The 27,414-nt window shown below is 41.0% G+C and overlaps 2 protein-coding genes across 2 annotated transcripts in view; one reads left to right on the top strand and one right to left on the bottom strand.

The window, feature by feature from the left end:
* The window catches only part of grm3 (glutamate receptor, metabotropic 3), a 39,245-nt gene extending 33,161 nt beyond the window's left edge, over positions 1–6,084 (top strand). Inside the window, exons 13-14 of the mRNA XM_023403859.2 lie at positions 1,321–1,498; positions 2,402–6,084. Coding sequence (XP_023259627.1) covers positions 1,321–1,498; positions 2,402–2,478 — 255 coding nt within the window. The 3' untranslated portion in view covers positions 2,479–6,084. The remainder of the gene's footprint in view (positions 1–1,320; positions 1,499–2,401) is intronic.
* A 2,318-nt stretch (positions 6,085–8,402) lies between these two features.
* elapor2a (endosome-lysosome associated apoptosis and autophagy regulator family member 2a) lies at positions 8,403–21,883 on the bottom strand. Its single transcript, XM_023403988.2, has 22 exons — positions 21,603–21,883; positions 19,827–19,947; positions 17,859–18,048; positions 17,627–17,774; positions 16,676–16,765; positions 15,858–15,963; positions 15,612–15,764; positions 14,451–14,539; positions 14,165–14,345; positions 13,918–14,046; positions 13,222–13,312; positions 13,020–13,122; positions 12,794–12,931; positions 11,563–11,826; positions 11,274–11,447; positions 10,959–11,145; positions 10,651–10,747; positions 10,455–10,556; positions 10,191–10,317; positions 9,694–9,872; positions 9,211–9,379; positions 8,403–9,117 (listed from the first exon to the last, which is right to left on the bottom strand). The coding sequence occupies exons 1-22, from the start codon at positions 21,696–21,698 to the stop codon at positions 9,049–9,051; spliced, it is 3,003 nt and encodes a 1,000-aa protein (XP_023259756.1). The 5' UTR covers positions 21,699–21,883; the 3' UTR covers positions 8,403–9,048.
* Between the last annotated feature and the right edge of the window lie 5,531 nt (positions 21,884–27,414).

Genomic DNA, 27,414 nt, shown 5'->3' with positions numbered 1-27,414 from the left:
AACATGAGGCTGGTATCAATTTTCTCATCTAACTCTTAGCAATACATGTAGTCTGTGTCGAACTACTCCCTTATCCACACAATTCCCTATAACGTGGCTGTGTGAGCAGTGTTTTTGTCTCCTGAACATTGATTAGTAAAAGCACACAGATCACGAAACTGTGAGTACACAGGTGGAGTGGCAACTAAAGACAATTTCTAATCCTGCTGGCAAATGTCCCAGCTCTGCAGTACTGGGCTGACAAACAGACAGGCTCCGTCAAACTGCTGACACATGTTCAGATTTAACAGCAAAGGGGAGTGAGTGTTCACCTGATCCATACAAATCTTAAGCGTACACACACTCACCTTAAGCACACACTTCCACAAACACACACACATTCACACACACACACACACGCACAGAGCACTTTATCAAAGGGCATAAGAGAAGAGTGCTGATGCCAGGGCTGCTCATTTGATCCCCCACCGCACCCACACCCACTCTCCCCTCTCTCTCTCTCTCTCTCTTTCTCTCTCTCTCTCTGGAAATAAGCATTTCCTTGGCCTTGTAATCTGACTTTAAGATTAGTCAGGTAGAAGCATAACATCACCAGCATGGACAACCACCCACCCACACGCAAATAAGCATTTTTACATACACAGAGGAGATGTTGACGGGACGATTACTAATGTGCGTCTCTGTACAGTGTACTGTGATTTTACCGCGAGTTGCCGTTATACAACTCCGTAACCACGGCCACACAAAGCTAGGCACAGCAATTATTATGAGAACCTGAAAGGGACATACAGCACACACCTCTGCAGGCCTGCGATCAAAAATCAAGGACAGCATAAGATTGTATTTATCATTGATTTCATACAATAAATCACAGAGAATGGAGTTAAAGCACTGAGATACTGTTAAGTTTGGCCTCTGTGGTCTCTGTTGATTAAGTCTTTTATCGATCCATCCTGTAATTGTTATCCTCTGGACTGTTGCAACGTAACAAAGTCTGCAAATAAATAGTTACCCTCTCACTTTACAGGCCTCGTTGGCTCTGTGTACAGATTGAGATTGGTTAATTACTGGAGACATTTTTGTGCTCTGTGTTTATCTACTGTTTATCAAACTGTCTCTAATTTATTAGTGTTTTATTTTCTGTGAAGCACTTTGTGATACTCATTCAAAAAGTGCCTTTGAAAAATGTTCATTATTATAGATTATTATCATCAAATTAGCTCTTAATGGCAATTACTTTGTTCTACATTAGCATAAGATTTATCCATCAAAGTCTGGCGACGAGTTACTGTTGCCTCTTCCCCCTTCTTTCCTCTGCAGGTTCAGACCACGACTATGTGTATCTCAGTCAGCCTGAGCGGCTTCGTGGTCCTGGGCTGTATGTTTGCGCCTAAGGTCCATATAATAATGTTCCAGCCCCAGAAGAATGTGACCAGCCACAGGCTTAACATGAATCGCTTCAGTGTCAGCGGGGCAGCCACCACATACGCATCTCATGGTAAGTTACATGCAATTACCTGATTTTTTAAAGAGACAGGGGTTTAGAGCATCACTCTCGCCGTTTTTAGTTAAGAGTTAAACTATAAACTACAAACTAGTTAAACTACAAACAGTGGCATCCTCCTGACAGAGCTGTAGCAATGAGCAGTACACTGAGATACCAGGGAAGAGGACTGCCGCTGAGAAGTGAACATGTACAACAACATATTTCAAGACAAAAACAAAACAAATATCTCAGCACACATTACACCCCAAACTAAATGTAAAACTACAGTACCTTATTTGCTTCACTGAAAAGATCAATTGAATCAATCAATTGTTTTTCCAAATGACTTGTAAACTGGCTGTGATACTATATTTATTGTCATTAGATTAAGTCTGCATTACACCACCACTCACATTTTTCTGCAGCTGTACTTTTCGTGGACATTTAACATGAAATAGCTTATTGATACTCTTAGACTGTATTAACATCACCGCAAACACGCCAGCACACTGACAGGACAAGTTATACCATTCATTACTGGTGGATTTGGGCTTGTAACATAAAGTTGGTGCCCATTTCTAATATACATTTATGGTCCCTCAGGATCCTAAAAATGCTCTTTCTACACAAGTGTATCGGCCTCCATCACTATTATGACCATAAGACTTTTTTTTTTGTACATGATTTCACAAGCAACCTTCTATACTGGAGCTGTAAATATTATTAATATTATAGATATTATGACTGATATTATTGCTAGTGGTAAAAAAAATGCTTTTCATCCCTTTGCCAGCACAAATCATTATCTGAGAAATGTTTTTAATCGCAATTATAAGTACAAATTTAATGCTTCATTCCTGTCTTTCCCCGTAATTATCTTCACTTTCCTTCTTCTTGTTCCATTTCTTTCTCTAGCTTCTGTCAGTGCCCACTACGTCCCAACCGTGTGCAACGGGAGAGAAATTGTCGACTCCACTACTTCCTCTCTGTGACCACATACAGTCCACTTTCTAAACCTGCCCCTGCGACTGTTAGCCAATCCATGAACAGTATCTCCCTTCAACCATCTTTCCCCACCTCATACACACAATATACACACTCATACACACACTATACACACACTATACACACTCATACACAAAAACCCACACACACATATGTACACACACACCCAAATACACGCACAAACAAACACACAACCTTCCTTGTGGACTAGAACTGTATTGTTTCACAAATGTAGAAATTGTGTAACTATAATTAAATTATTTTCTAGGGATGTACATACATGGAATCGACATTGTTGTAAGTAGAGAAACAAAAGAACAAAAAAAGTTTTTAGGAGGAATTTTTGGAGCCTTTGTTTTTGATAGCTTTGTTATGATGCGGTGTAAATAGAAATGTGCTTAATCATGGTAGGAGGGCGTGTGTGTCCCTCAGTCTGGATGCACATTTGTGGCTATGCTTGCCTCACCTGCAATATCCCACAGACTTTTTATTCTCATGCTTTTTTGTAGGTCTCATTGTTATAACCGATTATGTATGCATTTCTATTGTGTATCTGTACATTTGTATATTATACTACTGATGGTTCAAACAGCACAATGTTACAGTCTTGTAACCCTAGAATGAATGTGGACAGAAGCATAAACTGGATAGGATCTAGCGGCTGGAACGGACATGTACAAAAAAAAAAAAAAAAAAAATCCATCAAACTAGTCAACTTACAGTTATACTGTGCCAGAACACAATTTTCAGTTTGAGAATTCATCTGATCACATCTTGATAGATGTGATTTCCATCCTAGATCTGTATAAAGAAAACCCATTTTAGCTGTTTTTGTTTTTGCTTTTGATACAAATGTTCATTTTTCTATTTCTGATCATGGAATCCCTTTATCTAAATGGCCATAATTCCAGACATGTGTTCACCAAAGCAACACTATGTTCACTCCCACTCTCAAACTCCTGTTTGCTTAGAGGGACTGCTGTAATGGATTGCTAATAATAACTAATGGCAGGACTGAAAAGCACAGCAAATGTATTTCTTTTGCCTCAAAACTGTCAATACAGACAGTGCTGGGATAGTTCTGTCAAACCAAAACAAATGGGTGTCTCACTCGCTTATTATGAATTTGTACTCAAATGACTCAAACGGTAATGAAGGAAAACCGGCTGCTTTGCTGAACACATGTTGAATTTTTCCAACTACAGGGGAGTGGTAGCTTATGTCTTTGTGCCCCACTGATACGGTATGTGGTGTTGTTTTGAATTTGGCGATGTGCCTTAATGTATGTTCGATAGTGCTCCAGGCAGAGGTTGTAAAAAGGTCAGTTTTACATTACCAGCTGCAAATCCTTGTTTGGTAAATGTAAAAGTGACCTCAGTATAGAGTATATGTTTCAGGGCAACACTATGCCGGTTAGTTTTATTCCCTACCGAGCCTTCTGCTATTGATTGTTTACCTGAAATGTTGAACCAGTGACTCTAAGGAGTTCTTAGGTTAAAATTACTTTCTCTACCCCCCACCCCCTTGTCTTTCTCCAGTCTATGGAGAAAGAAGTCTCCAGTCTTCAAATGGATATTTCTGATAGACTCCCATCACACTGATTTTAAGTTTTTTTTAACACCTTAGCAGCTCCAATAAAAGAAGGAAGGGGAAGAGAAGCTCATATACCATTAAGATGAAGTCTTTGACTCGTCGACCTACTGAAGTGTGCGGTTTACATGCCTGTGTTAAATGTGTTGACGTTGAGAGGCACGGTGGAGCAGCTGGCTTCGGCAGTCCCAGAGAGGCTCACAAGAGGAGGCAGAGCACACGGTGTCAGCTGCTGGCAGATCCCGGCTAACAAAAGGATGTTAGAGTAGGACTCATATGCATAACATACATAACACTTATCAAAACATTCATACCCTTCAAACTCTCTGTCTCTGGCTGGAAATGTGACAAACTCTCTGCTGCAGGGGGGAATAAATGATGAAAACGCATATGAATAAAGTTGTTCTAAGGAAATCTAAATAGCTTAAATTAGTGGACTAATTTCACATTTCAGGATATTTCATTTTAAAGAGTGGCCTCTTGTGCAAGAATTTATTGCATTTAGGATGGTAGTAAATTATTGTTAGACTGATCTTAAATGGTCACATACTATAATATGTTGTCTAACATAAAGTGTTACTGTTATACTTGATATTTCTAACAAGATATTTTGATCAGAATCACTTATTTGCTTCAACAGACAAGCATTTTAAATCTGTTTTCTCCATGTAAAAAAAATCACACAGTAGGTGGAGGCAGAACTGTTGAACATTCATCTGCTGACCGGACTCCAACAGCACCCTGAGATTATCACATTGAATGATAGATTGGGAAAATTTTAGAGGATGCGCCAAGGCGAAACCGACCTACATTGGGGCGTGTGTGTTAGGCGCAGAGAGCAGGAGGGAGAAAGCGATGTGGCAGAGCAGAGGGGAGCTGCCGCTGGATTATGTAAAGCACTCCCACAGCCCAGAAGTCACAGTGCTTCTATGGAAGCTCAAAGCATCTCAGAGATTCACAGTCTTTGTTAGCAGACGGCTTAGCCATTCACTCAGTGGTCCTGCTCCCACAAGATACACCCCGCATGGCAGGTTGCTATGGACAACCACCGCCACATCCGCTGCTGGAATGTGTGTTTGTCTGCATGGAGAGGAGGGTGGGAGGAGGGGTGAGGAGAGGGCAAAAGAAGAGGAATAGAAAGAGGAAAAAACGGGTTGCTGGTTCTGATTCAAATTGGCAGTGACTGATGAGATTTGGCTCAGCAAGGCCCAGTACTCTACTCCCAGCTTTTAATGGCCGCACAAATAGAGCACTTAACCCTGATTCTCCTCTCACTTAGTCCGGGGACTAGTCTCGGACAACAGTCTCACACTCTCCCACTGACCCTCTCCTTCTCAATCCGCCTTACCCCTTCAACCTTTCCCCTGCCACCTCATCTCCACTCGATGTGTGAAACTTGCTGATGAGTTGGTCTCAGCCAGGACCACCTAAGCCACACCAACAGATTGGTAGCCCACACGGACACTGAAGGACTCAGATCTGTGTGCCTGCTGCAGCACATGCCAACGAGGCAGCCTTGAGGAGGTTGGAAAAAGGGATGAGGGGAGGGCAGATAAAGGAGCTGGAGAGTGTATGGGAAAATGAAAATGGGATTCAGATGTAAAGGAAATGCATCACTTTGAAATACATCACCTTTCTCACTACACTACACTACAGTTTATCATCTCATGCACTCACTAACTCCCTGGAATCTTCCTTAATTGGCTTTACTCATGAATATCCCTTTCAAACAGCAAGCCATCGACTACGGACATTGTCCCTGTATTCAGCCTCTGCCAACTGCCATGTGCTCTACAAAGGTCTCTGTGCTGTAGCTCCCGCTATATAACAGAATGTGTCCTTGGCCTCTGGGCTTTGAAACAAGACAAGATCTCTGCAGCGAAATGAAGCTGTGGTCGAGCTGAACTCTGGAACTGGCCAGTCACAAAGCAATAGTTCAGTGTTTATGATACGTGCAATAACGAGGCTGTGATGACATCATAATAAATAACAACAAGCAAACAGCTGGTGTTGTCTGCTCGTCCTTCTGTGTCTGGTCTATCCTGCTCCAAAAAAAATAAAAAATAGGAGTTCAGCGTGCCTGTGTGGGAAGAGTCGAAAAAATCTAAATGTTTGACACAAGTGTAGAATGATTTGTCACTTCAGCAACATTAACAGACCCTCACCCCCTATTTCACACACACACAGACTCTCTCACACACACACACACACACACACACACACACACACACACAGACTCTATTCATAGCGTGTGTTGGCAAATGTTGAAAGATGTCTCCAACACTACTGCCTAATCTGTTCCTTAAGTGATGGCACTCCAATTAAACCAGCTAGCGGAGTGCTCCCTGCTGCAGGACAATGCACTCCAGTGTGCAGGCTCAGTGTCTCAGCACAAGAAAGAATGAAATAAACACAGAGACAGAAAGCTAAAGATAGGACACAGTGTCTGTCAACAGTTTTCTGTCCTATGCTGCCCTCAGCAACAGTCTGACACAGTGTGTGTGTTTTGATTTTTGTAGAAAAGTAAGGGACATGACAAGTTGTTGTTAAAATGCTTTAGACCATTCCAGCTTCTTTTTTTTTCCTGGCAACATCATAACATCTATAGTTATTACTTTCGCAGAGCTGGATGTTGATTCTTTTCTTGTAGCCTAGCAATGATCGCCCTCTGGTGGTAAGAGCGGGACATTAGATGAAGAAACTTCATACCCTTCTCTATACTGCAAGCAGGAATTTCCATACTCATTAAATACGTGGGCAGCACGCATGTTTAACAGACTAGTTAAACAATTTTCATATACTTGTATTTCTAATTTCAGTTTGAAAGGAAGCAAAAGGAGGCTGATAAAAATGAAAGAGGACAGTGAGATAAAACAGTGTGAGAAGTTGCTTTTCATCATCTCTCTGTTGTCCACTGCCCTCTACAGGAGAGCCTGGGAGAAAAGTGAAGTGTTGGAGCCACAGAAGCTTCAGTGTTTTCAAAAAAGAATTAACATAAAAACATATAATTGTGATTTACACAAAACCTGACTCAATATCTTTGATCCTTTCACATCAGATATAAAATAAACTGAGGGCATGTTGTGACAAGGGTCACACAATATTAAAGACGCGATGCATTAATATATCTTTAGAATATTCACATGTAAAGTGCTGCTTGGATGTGGCGTGAGAACCTGAAATTTTCAGTTACTGTGCCCCATCAAATTAATATTATTATGCTGTCAAAGATTATTTAAACCCAAATGGGACACACTGAAAGCTCAAACTAGTTTTCCACTTAAGCTGTGTAAGCTGTATAACATTCACATTATATCAATAACTCAAACTTTGACACTGGGCAGCTCAGTCCCTGTAATCATATCCATGCTTGCAGAACACAAAACTGTTGGCTACACCATGAACCCATTTATCATGGGGCAGTTTAGTTTCAAATACAAGAAACTCTTAAGGTAGCCAATTCTGACCCAGAGCTGGTGATGTAACTTGTTTTATGGTCATTTTGAAAGTAATACATCATGTTATAATAATACTAAACTCCTGTGACCCCAGCTTGTGGGATATCATATCAGGGATTAGCTCATTTTAGGCCACTGACATATAGCAGCTGTTATATAAAGGCAGGCCAAAGCTCTACAGTTTGATAAAGTTGTTTTGTAAGCAAAGCGACAGAGGCTTTTGAAGCACTGAATAATTTTAGGCCACACAAGACACAAATCCTTGGACGGATAAATGTTTACAAGGAAATAAATCTGGTCGAGTGCAGAGTTCAATCCATCCTCACAACTAAAAGAAATGAATCGCAAGTTGATCAGGAAAAACCTCAGTTAGTAAATATGTGACATTATATCAGATGTTAAATCAGTTTTGATCAGCAAAATGTCAAATCATCATCTTAATATTACAAGCTTCATTCAGCCCCCATGAAAGCTCAGCTTGTCTAGTAACATATTCAGCTGCTGCACCACTCAAGTTTTTCAAACGGAGTGAAAACACTGATTAAACTTCTTGACATGTCTTATTTACATGTCTGACATGTAAATATAATGTGAACTGTGCTTTTTCCTTAAGGAGAACTCCATTAATAATTCTCATTATAAAATAATCTCAAAAAGAGTTAAACCAGGTGAATATTTGTCACTACAAGAAGAAATCTTGTAATTAAAAGACATGATCTTACTTTGTTGTTCTTTTTGTTGTTGTTTTTGTAATTATTATTTCAGATTCTATCCCAGATACATACCGTATCTATGTTTCCAAGTCCACTGGTAGTTTTCTCAAAAGAAACTGCTTACAGAGTAATGAATCAAACTGGGTCGACTTCTACACAAATACATCATTTATTTGACACATATTGACAGTCAATACCACAACTTCGTCAGCATTGTATGACATCTTCATTTTCAATTAGTCAGCAGATCTCAATGCAGTGACTTCAACAAAGCAAAAGAACAAAAATATGAGAAGATATAGGCTTTTTATTGGCCAAAATATACCAGTCTGTGTAAACGTCTATGGGAGATGCACACACACACATACACACACTAACCATGGTGATCCTGATGGAAAAATACACCATGGTTGCCTAAAGAAATGTTGGACACTACACAGACTGTATAAATAGAAACAGAACATCTCAAGTAGGTCCTCGTCTTACCCTGAGCTCTTCTAACACCCTTTCTGACATCAGTTTGAATCAGAACATTACCAGGAACACACACCTGCTTCACAGTACTATGCTTCGAGTTGGACGGCTCTGTAGTACCAAGCTTTAAGGCCAGCATGTTAGTGTGACTTCTCTGAACCTGGCTCCAGGTGCCTGATGTGTGCATGTGTATATGTACACACAGCCGGTAATCCAGGTACCAAAGCTCATAAAGGGGGCGGCTGATTAAAGGGGTCCATCAGTGGAGAGTCTTTTGAGAGGTCTGGTCTCGCCCCTCACTCCCACTCACTTTATCACTATCCTAGCTCCACACCAATGCTTTCGAATGAGATGAGTTCAGCTGCACATTTTCATACTTCTCACCATTTCCCTAAAATCAGAAAAAAACAAACAATAGTGTGAAAGACTTTCACCATAGCAACATTTTATCTCAGTAAAAGTAAAACAATACTGTTACTCTCACCTTGGATGCTATGGCTTTCAGTTTGCCAAGCAGAGAGGGCTTCGTGTAGACAACTTCATCCTCCATGTCTCCCTCGTTCTCTCCCTCCATCACAGCACAGCTGTCAGCTCCTGGCATCTCGCACTCCTTATTGGCAGACATCACCAGCCGGGAGTACTTATACTCCAACCTAGCAAAGAGACAAGTGACAGAATCAATACTGTAGGAAAATACAAGAAGAAGAATAATGCTGCCCACCCGAATCGTGACAGACACTCTGAAGGGAAAAGAATGGCAGGAGGAGTTTTCAGGAAGGAAGAGAGAAAGTAGGAAAAGAGGAGAGGGGGAAGACAGAAGTAAGGACAGGGAGGAAGAAGACATGGAGGATGGATGGGAGAAAAGTGTGGCAGGAAGAGGGAAAAAGTTAACGAAGAGGAAGAGTTATGGAGGGATTAAGGAGGGAAGAAAGATGGAAGACGGGAGAGAGCAACAAGGAAACGGTACCGTTTGTTCTTCTTCCAGAAGTAGCAGGTGAGGGAGACAAGCAGCACCGCAGTGAAGGCTCCCAGCCCTGCACCGAGCCGTATCCAGAACTCCATACCTTCACATGGCAACGTTTTCTTTTCAGGCAAGGTCACACCTCCCACGCACAGCTTCGGTTCAGTCCACACATACAGCAGGTCCTGAGGATGAGCGCACAAATATATAGCATTAAGTAAGAATGTGATAGAGCCAGAACATACACTGGAAATTTTATAGATGAATTTTGCACAAATACTGTTCCATCTGTAAGTATTTGGACAGTTTACACTACATTTCAAGTGAGACAAAGATTATTAAAGTGCTGACTTTCAGCTTTAAGGATGTTTGCATCCACAATGGGAACATAACCCTTCTTAGACTTGGGTTTATTAAATAGGCCCATCAGATGTGGGTGAGAAAAATGCTTTGCCAAAGAACCAGAACAAAACTGCACCGGTTCTTACTATGACCACACACACCTGGTGTCCTCTCTTGCAGGCTCCCTCAATCCGATGGTAGTCTCTCTCTGTGCATGTGGGACAAGCCCCTGAGCTCTCCCATAAAAAATGAAAGGTGCAGCCATCACATGTTCCTGCAGGGCACTGACTGCAATAGACAAACACAGACTTTGTCACTTCTACACCACATCACAGCATGGACAAAGGTAATGCCAGTTGTTGGTAAAAATGACTAGGAGCGATTCAGCACGGGACACTGGAGAAACAGTTACAGAGATGTAGTACCTAGGAACTGAGAGCTCTCCTTTAGTGCTCTTCTCTGGGTTACAGCGAAGTGTCACCACTGCACTCCGACCCGAATCGCAAGATGAGGTCGCCTCAAAGGACCTTATCAACAAACACACAGAAAGCAAGAGAGAACCTTAGAGCACTCATGTTTTTTTGACGTAGAAAAAAAAACCGTCTGAAATGACAGATGTACCTGTAGTAGAAGTTGACATCAGGGACTTTCTTAGAGGTCTGGGGGTACAGCTCTGGTCTAGCCCTTATTCCATCAAGTGTATTATCTACTGTTGCTCCTGTTCATAACATACAAAGAAAACTCAGTTTATTGTGTAGAGGCACAATTCATGTTACAAATACCATCTTTTCTCTTTATGTCTCATCTCCTCTGTGTCGTTAATTTAACCTTAAGAGAAAACAGCAGTGTGAAACCTCCGAAACACTGCTCTCCGCACTAACAATGAATGTGCATTACATAATGCCAGCAACCCATGACCACCTACTAACCAAGGAATGTGTCAGCCAGGTTAATGGACTGCGAGGAGAGTGCTGTGTGGAAGCCTCGACCACTAGCTGGGATAATTGTTGACTGACAGATGAAGGTCTTGACAGAGTTTGCTCCCTCGCCTTTCTCTCTCTGGGAGTCGGTGATGGAGAGGTCTGTTACATTGTCCGTGCATACTGCCAGCTGACCCTTCATTAAAAAAAGAGCATATAGCAATGCATTTGTGCACACAAACATTTTAAAAATGAAGTATTTTCTGTGTGTGTGTGTGTGTGTGTGTGTGTGTGTGTGTGTGTGTGTGTTTTATCTCTTCACACCTGTCCTCCACACAGGCTGATATTGAACTCGTGGAAGTACTTAGTTCCTTTGGAGGTAAAGCTCGGACCGTTCATCAGTGATCCTACAGACCCGAGGACGCTGAAGTCAAAGGTCAGAGTGACGTTGCCCTCTGTGTGGGTGAAGTCACAGTCACTGTAACAATAAGTGTGGTCCTGCAAAAAAATGTAATAAATAAAAACACACACACACACAAACGTAGGTAATATGGTTGTGTGTCATACAAATAATAAAATTTCACAAAAACGAATAATGACATCAGCAACAAACCTTGTCACTTTTGCTGCCTGGTCCGCAGGGTTTGCAGGCTTCAGGGCCCGGTGTGGCGTGAGAGACAAGATATGTGTTGCGTGGACACTCCGTGCACTGGCTGGTAAGCGTGTCTATGTAATGTCCAGGTGGGCAAGGCACACAGGTAGAGCTGGACGGTTGGGTGCTGAGGGCACAGGCCCGACACCCAGAGGACACTCCATCCACAGCATTACTCACCTTGATGGAGTAGATACATGCCACGTCGTTGACGTACCGACGAACCTGAAGGAGAGAAACAAACAGGTAGAGAATGAACTACAGTGTTGACTCAAATGTGCGTGTGGTTAAAAAGGCTCAGTGGCATTTAAAGAGGTTGATACAAAGACAAACCAACTTTTTTCAGAAGCTCTAATACCAATCCCCAATCTGCCAGTGACATTAAAAGCATGTGGGCTGGATGCCCTATCCTAAAAAAAAAAAAAACATTTTCTCCAATGTTTTCACATTATGCAAGGTTCTGTGTGACCACAATGATAAAAGTCATTTGTTTGATTTGTAGGTTGGTTTTAACACCACCTCAGAAATGATCTTTAAAACCAAACAGAAGGGAGTGTTTGGTGTACCTAGTGTGGAGGAGATTTACAAGACTGTGTGAAGATGATAAAACTGTCAGGAAGTTTTTCTTGAGCTTTCTTGTTTCTGGACCTAGGGCGCCAAACACGAGGGTGGTGGGTCAAGTTTCCTGAGCTTATGAAATTCCCAATAGCAAAACACTAGCCTGACCTCAACAGCTCTGCCAGCTACTGCAACAACATGAAAGTGCACTGGTTTAAGACTAAAGGTAAAACTAACTAACTGAAGTGTCTGCAGATGGCAGGAAGCCATCTGCAGCCAAGAGTAAGGGGAAGGTGCTGGCACATACACCTCTGTTTTAGTAGTCGCCAGGAGCTGCTATACATCCTCTATCCATAACTGAAACTGTGAAAAACCATGTTCACAGGTCTTTGCATGTTATATAGAACACCATTATACATGTGAATTTAGAGTGTGCAGTTTTCGTTAAGAAAACAATGTCAACAGGGACATTATTTAGTTACTGAGGAGAAGAATGATTCCCGATTTAAAGAAAATCCAACAACATGATTATAATAATAGATGATAAACAATAAATATCATATATTTCAAGCCCTAATGTGAATGTGGTTGAAAGTAGTTAAATATCCATGTCTAAGTGTGTACTCATACTTACATCTGAAGGCTGGTTAGTCCTCTGGAAAGCCCATGTGTAGGAAACCGAGGCATTCTTTGTCATGACGTGTGTGTAGGTCTGTCTTGTTTTGCTTTTCTCCCATGACTCCACTACTGTGGTACTCTTCCTGTTTACATCCTAAAACGATTCATTCAAGATATTTCTCATCCAAACATCTATTTAATAATGTAAGTAGCAGCAAAGATATGTCAGGGGCAGTTCTCACCATCATGAAGTAGAGCTCACAATCAGCTGTGCACAAAGTTTCAAACTCAAATGTGATACGACCGAATTCTGTCCCAGAATGGCCTGACATCGACGTAGGGAGCCTGACACGGCATGCAAAAAAAGGAAGAAAGGAGGAATTAAGACTGTGAGAAAGAAACTGTGACAAGAGTGACGGAGACACTCGACATGACTCTACTTACTTGAAGCCAGGAACATGGATGTTGAGGATGAGGTAATCGTTATCTGAGCTTCCTGCTCCACTCTGGATGTGATTACCTGCCACCTCCCAGCCTGAAAGACAGAACAAATCCACATTACACATCTATTTCAAGAAATATAGACAATTAGATAACACTAACTGGTTTAACCATATGAAAGGAATAGTTCAATCGCAGGGAAATATGCTTGTTCTCTTTAATGCTGAGAGTTAGATGAGATGTTCGATACCACCCTCACACCTTTATAGTAAATATGAAGCTACCACTAGCAGCCAGTTAGCTTAGCTAAGACTGTAGGCTCAGAGAAGCAGCTGAAAATGCATACAAAGGCTGATATGTAAAAACTACATGTTGTGGTCTTACAGGGCTAAACCTTTGCTTATGTGTGGATTAAACATGTCAGGTGGATTTTGTTACACTGGGACAGAGCTCGGCTAGCAGTTTCTCCTTGTTTCTAGACTTTGTGCTAAGCTGAGCTAACTGGCTGCTGATGGTAGCTTCATATTTACCATACAGAAAGGAGAGTGCCATCAATCTTCTAATCAAGGAAGGAAGCAAGGAAGTAAATGAGCATATTTCTCAAAATGTGCAACTATTCCTTTAAGAGAGGCATAAAAGACCAAGGTAAAGAGAGAGCACTACTGAACAAACTGTAATTTGTCAGATACAAACACCCACCATTCATACTGTCACATTTGGAGTTGCCCACATTGAAACAGGAGGTCTTCATGTTTACTGGAAGAATATTCCACCATTTATACTCGTAGCCCAAGGTGGGCTCAGTGCCTGCTGGACACTGCATACACGCTGTAACATGGACACAATGAAAAACATAATTAGTGAAACAGCACAGTGAAAAGACAGAGGCTAACTGAAGCAAAATGGCAGCGAGGAATACATAATAAATCAGCAAAGTTGCCCGTACGTTTCTCCCCGTCAGAGTAGGTCCCAGGTGGGCAGGGTGAGCAGGTGGCTGTGTCATTGTTATAGAAACCAGGGTTGCAAGGGGGGCAGGGCTCTCGTGCTCCACTTGGACGCAAAGGCTCAGCTCCAGTCACCCCCTCCAGACAAATCTTAGGCTCAATCCACTTGTATATGACCTGCGTCTGAAATAACACAGAGATGGATGGTGACAGAACAGAACAGAAACTGTGATTACAGAGTAGGGTTCCTCTGAGTGTGTAATCCAAAGGTGGCCTCTTTTCTCTCACCTTGCCTTCATGGTCACATGCTGTGTGGATCTGGAAATAGTCCTTCTTGGAACATGGAGGTCTGTCCTTACACACAGCTGATCCCTCAGCTAAGAAAAGTGGTGATACAGCAAAAAAAAAAAAAAAAATCAATTTGCCATCGTTTAAAAAGGTACAACTGCATGTTATCATTTACCCAGAATCCTACAAATACTGTAGTACTTGAATGATCTTTACAAAGCCTTCACATAACAGACATCAAATCTAAATCATTAAAACACAAGAATCCAAATGAAATGGAGAGCCATTGAGTTCTATTTGAAATTCAGTAAAGAAAACAACAGCTTGATACATGATGTGAATACAAATGAAGAATAAAAGAAGAACAGAAAGAATAATTTGCTCTTTAAAAAGACTTCTGGTAGGAGACTACTAAAAACACAACAGTGGAGCTCAGGTAATACAATATGCATGAAGAGGTGTACTGAATTAAATATGTAATATGTTCAAAATACTTTAGCCTTCACACAGTCACTTCTCAGTGACTTTACTAAACAGGAAATGCATTTACAGCATTATATGATAGTACATGAAGATACTTTATATCAAGGTAGATTAAAGAGGCAATGTCTTGGTTAAGAAAAACAGTAAAATTGTATTTTCATTTCATTAGACCAGGTTAAAATATCAAAATATAATCATCTATAATATTGGAGATCATCTAACAGCTGGCCATAACTCTCAAACAGGGTCTACTACATTGACTGTTTTCCATGTGAAAATCTATTCAACTAAATCCCTGTTGAGAAATATACAAAAATACACCAGGGAGTACATTACTTTTATCTTCATAAATGGCATAAGAAAACAAATTTGTAAAATGTTAGTAATATAGGAGCTTTATGAAAATACAAGAGCATACACCATCTACCAAAATCTGCTACTCTCTTGTGATCACACAGGCACACCACACTGAACTAACAAGCATGTACTTTTTGTTTGACTAATGTGGCTGAAAATAGGACAAGCTCTCTCCCTATCCTTTGGCTGTGTTGTGCGATTCTGTAAGTAGTGCTGATAACAATTAGGCTGCACTGAATACTGCAGTGCAGCTTCATTATGTTGTTCCATAGAGTGTGAATATGTGCACATCTTTCTCTGTGTGTCAGAGTGTGTTCCCACCTGCGTATTGAGTGGTGGTGTTACAAGGGGTGCAGGAGCTGGCACCGTGGCCAGAGTAGGTATCTCGAGGACAGGGCTCACACGTAGAGGAGCCTGGGACTCGACTGAACGTCCCTGGCTTACACGGAAAACACTCTGATGTGTAGGCAACTCCTGGTAGAATTAGTGCAAAGAATTAGGGCATCAATTTGTCACCGAGTACAAAGAGAGGGTCGGAAAAAAAAAAGAAGGAAATATCTTACTGACCTTCTATTTGGACATTTTTCAGCAAAACAGGTTTTACCACTTTGGTCCCCATCAACATTCCTCCTGTCCTCCAGTAGAGGATGTTGGTGCCAGATTTCAGGTTCACCTAGAATACATGAAAATACACATATTATCAGTCAAACTATGAAACGAAAAGTTAGAAACAAGTCTTTAAATGAGATCAGCACTAATGCTGGATATGATATAAGAGTAGAGACTCCACTGCATTTTTACTGAAGATCTGAATTTAAAAAAAAAAAACTAATAAAAATAAAGTCTAAAACTGCACAATGCATATTCTGAAAATAAATCACAAGTCATTTTAGTTCAGATGGTTTATTTCATTAGTCCAAGTTATAAATCTGATTAGTCCTGAAAAAAGCATTTTGCAGATTAAATTGCTAAACTTCCTTAGATGTATTTTCTCTTGCAGAAACATTTTACAGCCTTGTTGGCTAGCTGCCTCAGAACAGCAAAAATAGTGTTTTTGCCCTCATAAAAACCTGTTTTAGTAGACTTGACCATGAATTAAAGAAAAATAAAACATTATGTGCTTTCAAAAAGATCCACAAACTGTATTAACACTCCTCCTAGCATTGCAGCTAATTGCACATTTCCACAATAATACAGGACTGAACTAATTTCAGTGTCTGGAAAAATACTGGAGAAAACAATAAAAAAAACAATGCCAGCGTCTTTCTGTAGCAGGCCTATTGCTTGTATCCACCCATTTCTTGAGTTCAACACATTTACTGAGGCCAGCTGTCAAAGATCTGTCTTCCACAGCCATTGTTCATCTGACAGCATGCAGCACTTACTGTATGAGTTGCCCATTCACCATGATTGGTCAGCTTGAGCCACTTTGTATCAGTAGACTGATCCATCTCCTGACACTGGTCATTCTGGATCTAAGCACACACAAAAGGAGCAGTGTCCATCAGCTGATACTCTCACATCTTAAGGTTGTGTTTTATAATTTCAATATTTATTATGCGCACTGATACAGCACAGAAGTGTAACAGTAATATCTACCTTACATATTGGAGTATATTCCAATAAATACTTCTTAATATATACCATGAACACATTTACAACCTCAGCTCTGTCTCAACCAGTCTGTCTAATTTAACAGTGGACTGTCTAACTAATATTGGTTGTTTTTTATTTTCTGGACTCTGATATAGATTCATATTGACATTTTCCTCTCGTTTCCTACTGGTACCTTGAGGAGAAAGCATAAAGTGTATTTGTCTTACAATTAATGCAAAACTTGCCTTCGGTATAGCACTCATTAAGAGACTCATTTGCCACAGTAGGAAAAGCACGGTGCAAACAGTAATGTTAATTATGGCACTATTCCAATTAAGTGTCCAAACAGTAAGACATGCCAGTGAGCCACCACGCACAATAGCAGGATACAACCAAATGGAACACAGCCATTAATAATGTTATTGTTTTTCCTGCTATGATGTCAAATGTGGCGTGGCAAATGTCAGCTCACAACAGACAATAGGAGGCTCTTGTTACACAGAAATTGCAAAGAAAGAGAAAGCATTTTCCATTAGCATTGTGCATATTCCATTTGTAGTGCATTTATGATGAGAAATACAAAAGCTCTCTAAGGACGGCCCAAAAACATTTCACTGGCTGTGTATACACAAGCACACTATGTAAACACGCTCAGTATTCACTTAAACAGGTCGACAGACAAACGAATAAAAAGACACAATCTTCAAAAAGATAGAAGATAATAAATGTGTGAAACTCACAAAGAACTCAAACAGCAGGTTGTTGTCTGGATACTGGTACTCAAAACTGACAGAGCCCTGTTTCTTCAAATGGACAGCATAGATGAGTGAGACCGTGCATTCGTCCCTGTTGGACTCCAGATAGTTTCCTTGAGGTAGCCAAGAAGAACTGCAAGGAAAAGGATGTAAAATTAATTTTTACAACTTACATACAACCCGGCTTTCAGTTTTTCTTACATCTCACTCAGCACACCTGTTACAGGTGGGCCTGTCATCTTCACGGGGGCTGTTTTCCAGGGAGGTTGCCAAGCTACTAAATCCAGCAGGCATTGAATCCCACTGGTCGAAGCGGATGCCACTGCCAAGCGAGTAGCTTCCTGCTGCACACTGGGTACACTCCTGAGCCGACATCTCCAGGAACTCCCCTGCCTCACAAGAAAAGGCTGGGGGAAGTGAAAGAGAAACAGAGGGATGGGATGAAGTAGAATTCTGCTACAAAAATCAAAAATCATCCTAACAATATAAAATGAAACAGACTAAAGATGACAGAAATTGTCATGCCAATCACTGGTGCATTCAGCCACATTCAGTATAATGTAGCCGCAGTGATCGAGGAATTTAATCCTTACATCCTGTTTCACACCGTGTCTGTCTCTGCACTTTTTCCACTGAGCCTAAGTGCCTTCTGCATCTGCTGATGTTTTGACACTGTCAGCTTTTCCTCATAACTGATCTGGTCAAATGACATTAGGATCCCTCTCCATGCTTCAAAGCAACCATTGCAAAAAATGTATGAAGGTATGCAATTTGTGCAGTGCGTACTACTTGTGGATATCTGGTGTGTGTGTTAGAGCACACAGCAGGAAGTGCTTGAAGGTGTTATTTGATTCAAGGATAGTTTGCTGTGGCACTGACATAATTAACTGGTGACTGGGCCTCTTGCATTGTATTATGATATGATGGATGTCATAATGATATTCTATGTAAGATTTTACAGAAGTTGTTATGAAGAAACAAGTGTCTGGTATTCTCCCAGTGTACATAAGCGTGGGAAGAAGGAAGAAGGAAGAAGGAAACGGAAAAATGACAAAAGGTGATAAGAGCTCTTTTGTCTCTTTTAACACTGGAGACGTTTCACCTTTACAGAGGTATGTAACAGGAAGGTGCAAACAACCACAGGCAATGTGGAAGGAACTCTCCATTTTGTTGTTGAAGTCTAACAATGAAGGTAAATTAACATTCCTTAATATAATTTAACTCACCTCATAATGATTCATTATTATAAATCAGAATGGTTTCAAAGTTTGCAATTCATAAATATGTAAAATGTCTATGCAAACACCTGCTTTCCATTGAGATTCAGAAAGAAAAAGATCCATGCACCTTATACTGTGAGTGACCTTTCTGGCAGCACAATTATCTTATACACAGATTCCACCAGTGATATTCCCAATTGAGCCTTAACCTCCTAAGACCCGAGCTCTATTCTTTGCTATATAGGCTGATTGGGACCTGAGAAAAATGATGTCCACATATGAGGACATTAGTTTTAAATTTCGATTACTGAGTGGCAGTATAATATCCTCATATGTGGTCACCAGGCCCTTGTTGAGAAACAGTTAGTATTGTGGTCTAGAGAACCCAAAATGTGAGGTCCACATATGTGGACGCCAGGTCCTAGGAGGTTAAGTGAAGCAGTGTTGTAAGAGTGCAGAGCAAACCTGTTCCAGGGAAGTCTAACAAAGAACAAACTTGTATGACCACCTTGTAGAATGTGTGCTTTTACATTTGCCTTTCTGGCTCCACTATGATAAGCCACTTTTCACAACCAGTCAGACATCATTGAGTCCATCTGCCAACCTACCACCCCACCCCCAACAAAAAGAAGAATTTACCTTGACTCACCTTTCACTTAGCAAATCTGCTTCAATGGAAATACATTAGCATTCACTATTTGAACATGGCAACTTATATTAGACACAATAATTTTGAGCGACAACATTGCCTGTTGATGATGTGGCTCGTGCAGTGGGTCGGCAGAGAGAGATTACATGACAGGGTTTTGCTCTGAGGTTATTGGCCTGTGGCATTGTTCTGTGATTGGTTTGAGGATATCTAAACAGGGACAGTCAGACTGTAGTGGTGGAAATGCTAGGCTACTGATAAGTAGACGAAATACACACATTATCTTTCAGTCTCTTACACACCGGCATGTACTTACTGCACTCTGTGCCGCGTACTGGCTCTGGTAGTCCAGTGCAGGCCCCAGTTCTTTGCGGGATGGCCACTCTCCACCGAGATCCTGTACTGTCGCACTCTGTGTACTCATAGTAGTAGTCCGTCTGCCGATTACACACAAACCATCTATATTAGAAATCAGTCACCACCACAGTCTTGGACTCAAATATTAGGCAAATGTAGGCGAGAGGCAGGTCAGAAAACACCACACCACAAAAAGCCTCCACCCAAATAAGAGTCCTGAGTCATCTCATTCTGAGTGAGAATGTTTTGCAAATCAAAGTGGACTAAGTGGATGGAGCTACTGCATTAGCAACAAACACTGTACCTAACTTGCATATCCAGCTGGTCAGGCTTACAAAAGATGAGCGCCGGTTACGGCGTTATCTCTCAGGCCACAACCGCCTTGGATACACAACATACCATCTCCACGGCGATGGGGATGGGGGTGAGGGAAGCAGTGGGCTGCTGCTGAAGCAGGGGCAGGCGTTTTACCAGCAGCTCCTTACTTTTCTAAGAGGAACATTTAGTCACTTGAGACTCATGTCTGTGAAAAGTGCTATATAATTAAACCTTACCTTCGAACTTACCATTTAGTCACTTGATTATTGCATGTTTTAGTTTCAATCAGTGGTCTGGAGTAAAAAGCACTAGCTTAATGTACTCTCTTCCTCAGAGCTTCTTTCCATCTTTCCATCTACAGAGCAGGGTGGCCTAATTTCTGACAGTTTACATAATGGTGCTCCTTGAGCCAAACCAGATTTTGACACCAGCACATGCATGCTGTTGTGTGTGGAATGATTTTCTCTGGTGTTTGTGGGTCTAATGATAGAGCCCAGTTACACTGTTGATAAGGGACAAGCGAAATGAGGCTGCATCGAGCATTAGTGTAGACTAAACTCAATGCTGAAACTCAATGCACAAGACATCTACAAAGAATGGGATTGTATTCTGAACTCTGTTGCACTAAACCCTTGTTATCTCTTGTGATAACCATAAGGGATGTGCTCAATAAGTGATATGGCAGACTTTCAATACTCATCTCACACAATTCAGCATGACAGCCTCGACTTGGCACTGTAATTTAAACCAACACATCAGCTCTGATGTCACATGTAGTCATTCAAGAAAAATAATCTTGCTGCACAAGAGCTAAAGCCAGCAGCACAGCAATTTAGCACCTTAACTGGGGAGCTGCAGTAATCTCTCTGCCGGTGTGAAAACAGAGATTGAGCCAATAACTTACTTGCTGCTCATCTATCTTGGGACTGTCTGTGAGTGACTGTGGCTGCCATCCTATGCTGAGGTGTTGAGCTGAGCCAGACCAGAGGGAAGGAAAGGGCCAGTTCATGCAGGAAACTGATAACGGCCAGAGCAGCAATGAGTGCTGAAGTTCAACATAAACCAGACCACATCAGAGATTCATGCTCCTCCATGATGTTCAAACTTGCTCTCTTAAAAAAAATTAAAAATAATAAAAAAGCAGAGGTGCCTTTTGTTTTCCCATGTGCTGCAAAATGATGTTTTTAAAGATCACACCATAAATCAACCCGAAAATGTGTCATCAATTTTTAATCGTATTTGATATGGTCACTGGATTACCAACTCACTGTCAGCGTGTGCAGCCATAACAGCCCAACCAGGGCGTTTTTTTTTTTCTTCTTCTTCTACTTGCCATTCTCTGTGCCGAGCTCTAACAATAAAAGCGGAGGCTGTGACAAAGGATAAAGCGTTATTGATCGGCTTGGGCATCTCTCACCTCACTACACTGTCGCTGTCCTTTGGCCCCGTCAATCAACCCGAGCGTGCAGAGGATGAGAGCGCAACTGGCGACAAACCAAGCCGAGGACCGCATTGTGGATCATCGAATGAGGAAAAGGGGGGGGTGAAAAAACACAACAGCTACCTGGATCCAGGAGAGATGATTGTATCATAAACCTGAGCCAGATTAAAGCTTGATCGACAACTGCTTGTCGCCTCTTGCCGGCAGATTGTGACCCTCTCCACCTGCGATTATCCTCTGACTGTGCGCTCCTAGGCTGCCTCATCAAGCTCAAGATGGAAGAATATGGAAGCACTTCCGGTTACGTGCTTCAAAAAAAAAAACAAGCAACGCACCTGTGAGGATAATATCAGTCACCAGTTTGTTTTGTCATTTCTATTTTTTAGAGTTAATTGGGATATGGTTTTTCTGTATGTGTACACCAATGTTCTTTTTGTGCAACAAAGCTTCCATTTTCCTAACGGTGAACTCGTTTGTCGCTTTAATTTGAAGGCAAAACGGTACTAGGCTTTGTATTTTGTGGTTGTACGTGCTAATTTGACGCAGACGTGTTTGTGCCTTTTACCCACCGGCTCTGGCGCTCCTGTGACGTCGTTCGGGAAAAAAACAGATTTTGTTGTCTTGTGGCTATCGTGACAAAACAATTACAACATGATGGACAATATGATTTGTAAACTCTATGTATTAGTTTATAAAATTAAGCGATAAAGGCACGTTAACAGCAGCTTTTGTTTAGGCTAATGTCGCCGTGAGAATGGAAATTTTGAAAAGACGTAGCCGCATTTTGTCCTTATCTTGAAAACCTGCGGGTAGATGCAGCATATTGTTCTTAAATCCCAATCGTTGTGGTCCATACCAATGGCCGCCAGAGGGAAGCCGAGCTCTGCAACGGCTTATTACCGCATGGTCATGTAGCCGGCTGTATTGTTGTTGATGTGTTATCTATCTGCCAATGATGGAGTTTGGTGCCTAAACTGAATAGTTTTGATAGACATAAATGACTCACTGACAACCAGGAAGGTCTGGCAAAGTGAGTGCAGCTTCTTCAGCTACAAAGTCCAGGACCAGGCCCGTTATGGAGGAGGGCAAACTCTAATAGAGGTCAACTTTAATAGAGGTCAGTTCTAAGTTTCATGGTAGAATATGAATAGTTGGTGCTAATAAGCACTCCATACCTGTTTGGGTTTGCCAGAAGGTTTTAATGCATTAAGAATCCCACAGAGGTGGAGTGAAATAAAGTGACACAAGAATATTGTTGTCGTAAAAGAGGAATGTGCAACTGTGAACCTCAAGAATATAAGGCTTTGAATTTGAAAGGCTTTGAATGTTTGGCACACAGAAAAGTATACAGCCCAAAGAATGATTCTGTATTGCCCTTTTCCTTGTTAGGCCATTCTCTGAACAATGAATTATTTCAACCCTCCACCAAGCTTAGACGCAGCTAAGATACAGTCTCAGGTTAGGAAGCTGGACCTGGACTGGAGTGTGTAAGCATATAGTTCTCTGCCTGAGTGGGTAAAGGTGTTATCAGTTACAACACACCCTGTTTATTGTGATGGAATAGTTCTTCTACAGTCTTGTATGATGGTGCAGCGCTGCTCTTTTTTTTTTTTTTTTAAAGGAAAGATGGGTCATTAAATCCTGTTTGGGTGTTTTTTAAAATGCAATTTTGTCTTTACAAGATACACAGTTTAGCACAGTTTACACCATTAGCTGCTCTCTGACTCATGATTAAATTTTCTTTCAACTAAAGAGTCCTTCTAAGCTTCTAAATATTGAGTGCAAACTATATCTCTGTTTACTTATTGAGAAAAAAGAGATCAGGCATGTTTCATAATCACGCCCTGGTTCAATATGTCAGGGTAAGCCACACTCACAACACAAAGTTGCTTTAATAAGAGAGTATGTGGGAGTGTTCATATCAGATTTAGTTTCTCATATTGAAAGAGACAGGACAAACACAATTGTGAATTTGTTTACATGAGGGCTTGTTGAAATACCCCTTGAGAGGATAGAGATTATGTATGAGGTCTATTACCTGAGTAATGTTTAGTCTTCATTAAAGAGATGTTTGTGTGTTTTGTGTGTGTAAGAATATGTTTTATTAATATCCAAGGGCCTGCAGATACCCTGCATGTAGGTCTGCCAGTGTACCAATTAACTGCATTACTAAACACATACAGATGTTAGTCTCCCTTTGCTCCACATGAGTAATATAATTTTATGTGATTGTTGTTGTGTTTCTTTGTCATGTCTCCTTACAGCACATCCACAACTACAAGAGAAGAGTCCTGCAACTATCAGACCCTGGCAGAGCCACCAGGATAAGATCACTGTACAGGAGAAGATGCCTGGTGTACAAGGTGGTCACATTGTATACATTGCATAACAAAACATGCTGGGTTACAGAGGAGAGCAGGCAATCTAAACAAAATCTATAATGCAACAAATCATTATTTTATTCATTTCAGTATTCAAAAATCATGTTTATTAAACACAAATTAATCCCATTTGGTCATTTTTGTGCATCTCTTTCCAATTAAGTGTATGGTGGATACAGTTTGTGGGAAAGAGATACAATCACACACTGTTTGTTCATACGGACTTATTTAGATTAGGGGACAGTGAACCAACCAACACATCTGATTCTAAGAGTGTAACTTATAAATCTACTTTTGAATGTCCAATGTTATATTTGAGAATACATCATGAGACGTAAATGATACAGATGCAGAAATGCTCAAAATCTAGACCTGGAAGTTCTATATCTAGATGTGAGAGATGGACTTCATTTTCCACTTGTTATTTCACAGTCAGTTGCCAGATTATTAGGTACATCTCACTAAAGCTAACACAGTTTAATACAACAACTATGGAATAACTTCTACCTTCATGAAGGTTATAATGTTCAGTTTGTGTTGAAACTGTTTTTGAGAGGTGTTGATTCAACTTTACAGTCATTTTGAACGCTGTAGTTTGGGTTGCAGTTGAATTGTATTGTGTTATACCGACAGGTGTTTCTAACATTTTGTCAACCTCATTTAAATCAATGATGGCAAAACAAACTAATGATCTAAAAGAATATAATCAGCTGTGGTTGATCTAAACTAATGATCTAAAAGAATATAATCAGCTGTGGTTGAAGTGAAGATCATCAGCAGTCTGTATGATCTACACTTTCTGCATTAAAGTGAATCTCAAGTGCTGATTCTGCCAGGGCTGAAAGAAGCTGCCCACGTTCCTTCCCCTTGTTGAAACACCAACATGCAGGATTCCTATTGTCAAAAATGACAGGATGCAATTTTAACTGACCTGGCAGAATTTGCCCTTTCAGACATTTCTGGAAACTTGGCAGTGAATTCTGCTGTTTTTGTGGATCACCCTGTTTCTTGGCACCAACAATATTTTTGATTTAATCTCATCATCACTGTGCTATCACCAAAATGTAGCCTAATCATTGAACTTGACACCTAATATGTAATTTGAACCAAAAGCACACATGTAATTCATCTTTAAGTACAGTTGTATGTGGTGTTTAATTTTCTTGTAAACAGATTCAAAGAGATATTTTACTTCATTCAAATGCAGGGCTTTCATGAGTGCAGCACTCCCATATATTTTATGGCCACAAGGTCTTGTTGTAGACCATCATCCTCAAAGTGTTTTTTATAGGTTATATATAATTGTTGTTTTCAGACATTTTAACCAGTAAAAGCCTGCATTGAAACATTATCTGGTTAAATAACCAATCAAAATCCAGAGAACCAATCCAAACCTGCGCAGGTGACCTAACAAAGCATTTTTTTCGCAATACTACACTTGATATTTTCTTATGAAAAATACATATTCACCAATAGACCAGGCTGGATAAAATATAGATGCAAGTCTGCTTTATGTGATTGTATGAATATTTAAGTAGGCGTCACCTAAGGGCAGCTGGGTTTCTCCTGTCTCAGTCATTCTGTGAGGAGGGGAACTCTCTCTCTCTCTCTCTCTCTCTCTCTCTCTCTCTCTCTCTCTCTCTCTCTTTCTCCTTTCTCTGTCTCATCTGAGGCCTATCACTTACGGTGTTTGCCTGTAACTTGAACTCTCATATTCAACCATCTGTAGCACTCCAGTAACCTTTACACTCCAGGCAGCTGCTCTGTGATCAGATGAGTTCATTAATTAACAGTGGTGAAGTGTAGGGCAGGTGTATTAGTAACTGACCCTGGATCAGATGGTAACCAGAGTCTTGCTAGATCAGTGAGGCCCAACCCCAGCCTCCAAACTCACAACAGACCAGGGACTACCTGGTTGCGTAATGAGACACCCAGCACTGACACACTGCACAAAAACCCTGAGACGCTCATGCACATGCAGCTTGTCAGGGAGGCAGACAAGGGACTATGAAGGACTGAGAAAAGCGTGACCCTCATCTGTATGCCGCCAAAGAAAAACTGGCTGAAGCCACTTAGAAGCAGCCTGGATGGGAATCTATTTTCGGAGAAAGAGAGAATGATGTGATGACAGATTGACCTACTGACCATGAAACGGCCGACACAGCCTGGACTTTTAAGGTTAAGTCTGTGATACACTGATAACCTAACGTCCACAGCTGCTGCTGGACAAACAGACAATTGATGCTGCAAGAGGACATACTGAAATGAAGGACATTTATTTATTATATTTGTTGGCATGGATCATAATGAACGTCCTCCTTTGATAAAGAGATGTTTTTATTTCATACATCACTTCACAAGTGTGGAAAGGGTTGGCTCATTCTTATGTAGTGCATACACTTAGAGTATTTCCCTTCATCCCACTTAAATGTAATGATGTATATCCCTCATTGGGAATTGTTCAAACTCCACTCTAGTGTTTGATGATGTACAAGAAGCCAGTTCAGATTAACTGCCTAATGTTGCCCCACAGACTGGGAACCCCAGATCCACCTAATGTCAGTGCAATTAGGATTTGTTTTACTGTCTCTCTTGGTAACTTGTAAATCCACCAGCATGCATGGACTACCCTGCTCATCTCTGGGCCACTGTTTTGGTAATCCATCTGATGTTAACACTGATCCGGCTCCTGCTCAGGAGCCAAACAACTCCAGACGAAGCAGAAATAACCATGGGCTCCCAGCTGCAGATCCAGTTATATCCCAGCCTGAAGCCCCAACAGGCAGCCCACAGGAGGATCCGCAGCACAAGCGGCCACAGAGGACTGTCAGCTGTATCTCCACCCACTCCACCAGAACCAGAAAAGTAAACAGTACCAACTCAAACTCTACCTGCCACCCTCAGGACAAAGATGATGACCCATGCTTTGAGTCACCTCCACCCTGCCGTAGCCTCTCCCAGACTTCAGATGATGATGAGCTGGAATTGGAGTGTAGTCCAGAGCTGAAGCTGAAATATCCTCAAATCCCAAGACCCTCCATTATTATCAGACAACCGAAGGTAAGAAGACTGTGGTTAATAAGTTCTGATTTCAACTGATATGCTTATTTTGTTGTGGACGCTTATTTATCTTTTCATTTAACTGTGATATTTTACAGATATGCACTGTTTCTTTTTTCTATAACAGCTACTGCAGTTGAGTGTAGATTTCATGTAATACATTATATAACCACAAGAGGGAGTGTAGAACCCAAATAAAGTTATTCATCCACTTTGTAAGAGGTTTGCAGTAAGTCAAAGCTCATTTCCCTGTGGCTGTATTTAATTCATGCATGCCTCATCACACTATAACTATTTCTTATCAGAGATGCAAAAATCAAAACACACGTGTGCACCCTCACACAGCC

This window comes from Seriola lalandi, unplaced genomic scaffold (genome assembly GCF_002814215.2).
Source record: "Seriola lalandi dorsalis isolate HSWRI2012SDOR001 ecotype SW California unplaced genomic scaffold, Sedor1 jcf7180002054188, whole genome shotgun sequence".
Taxonomy (NCBI): Eukaryota; Metazoa; Chordata; class Actinopteri; order Carangiformes; family Carangidae; genus Seriola; species Seriola lalandi.
Note: the sequence above shows the minus strand (reverse complement) of the source record. Positions and strands in the feature narration are given on the sequence as shown.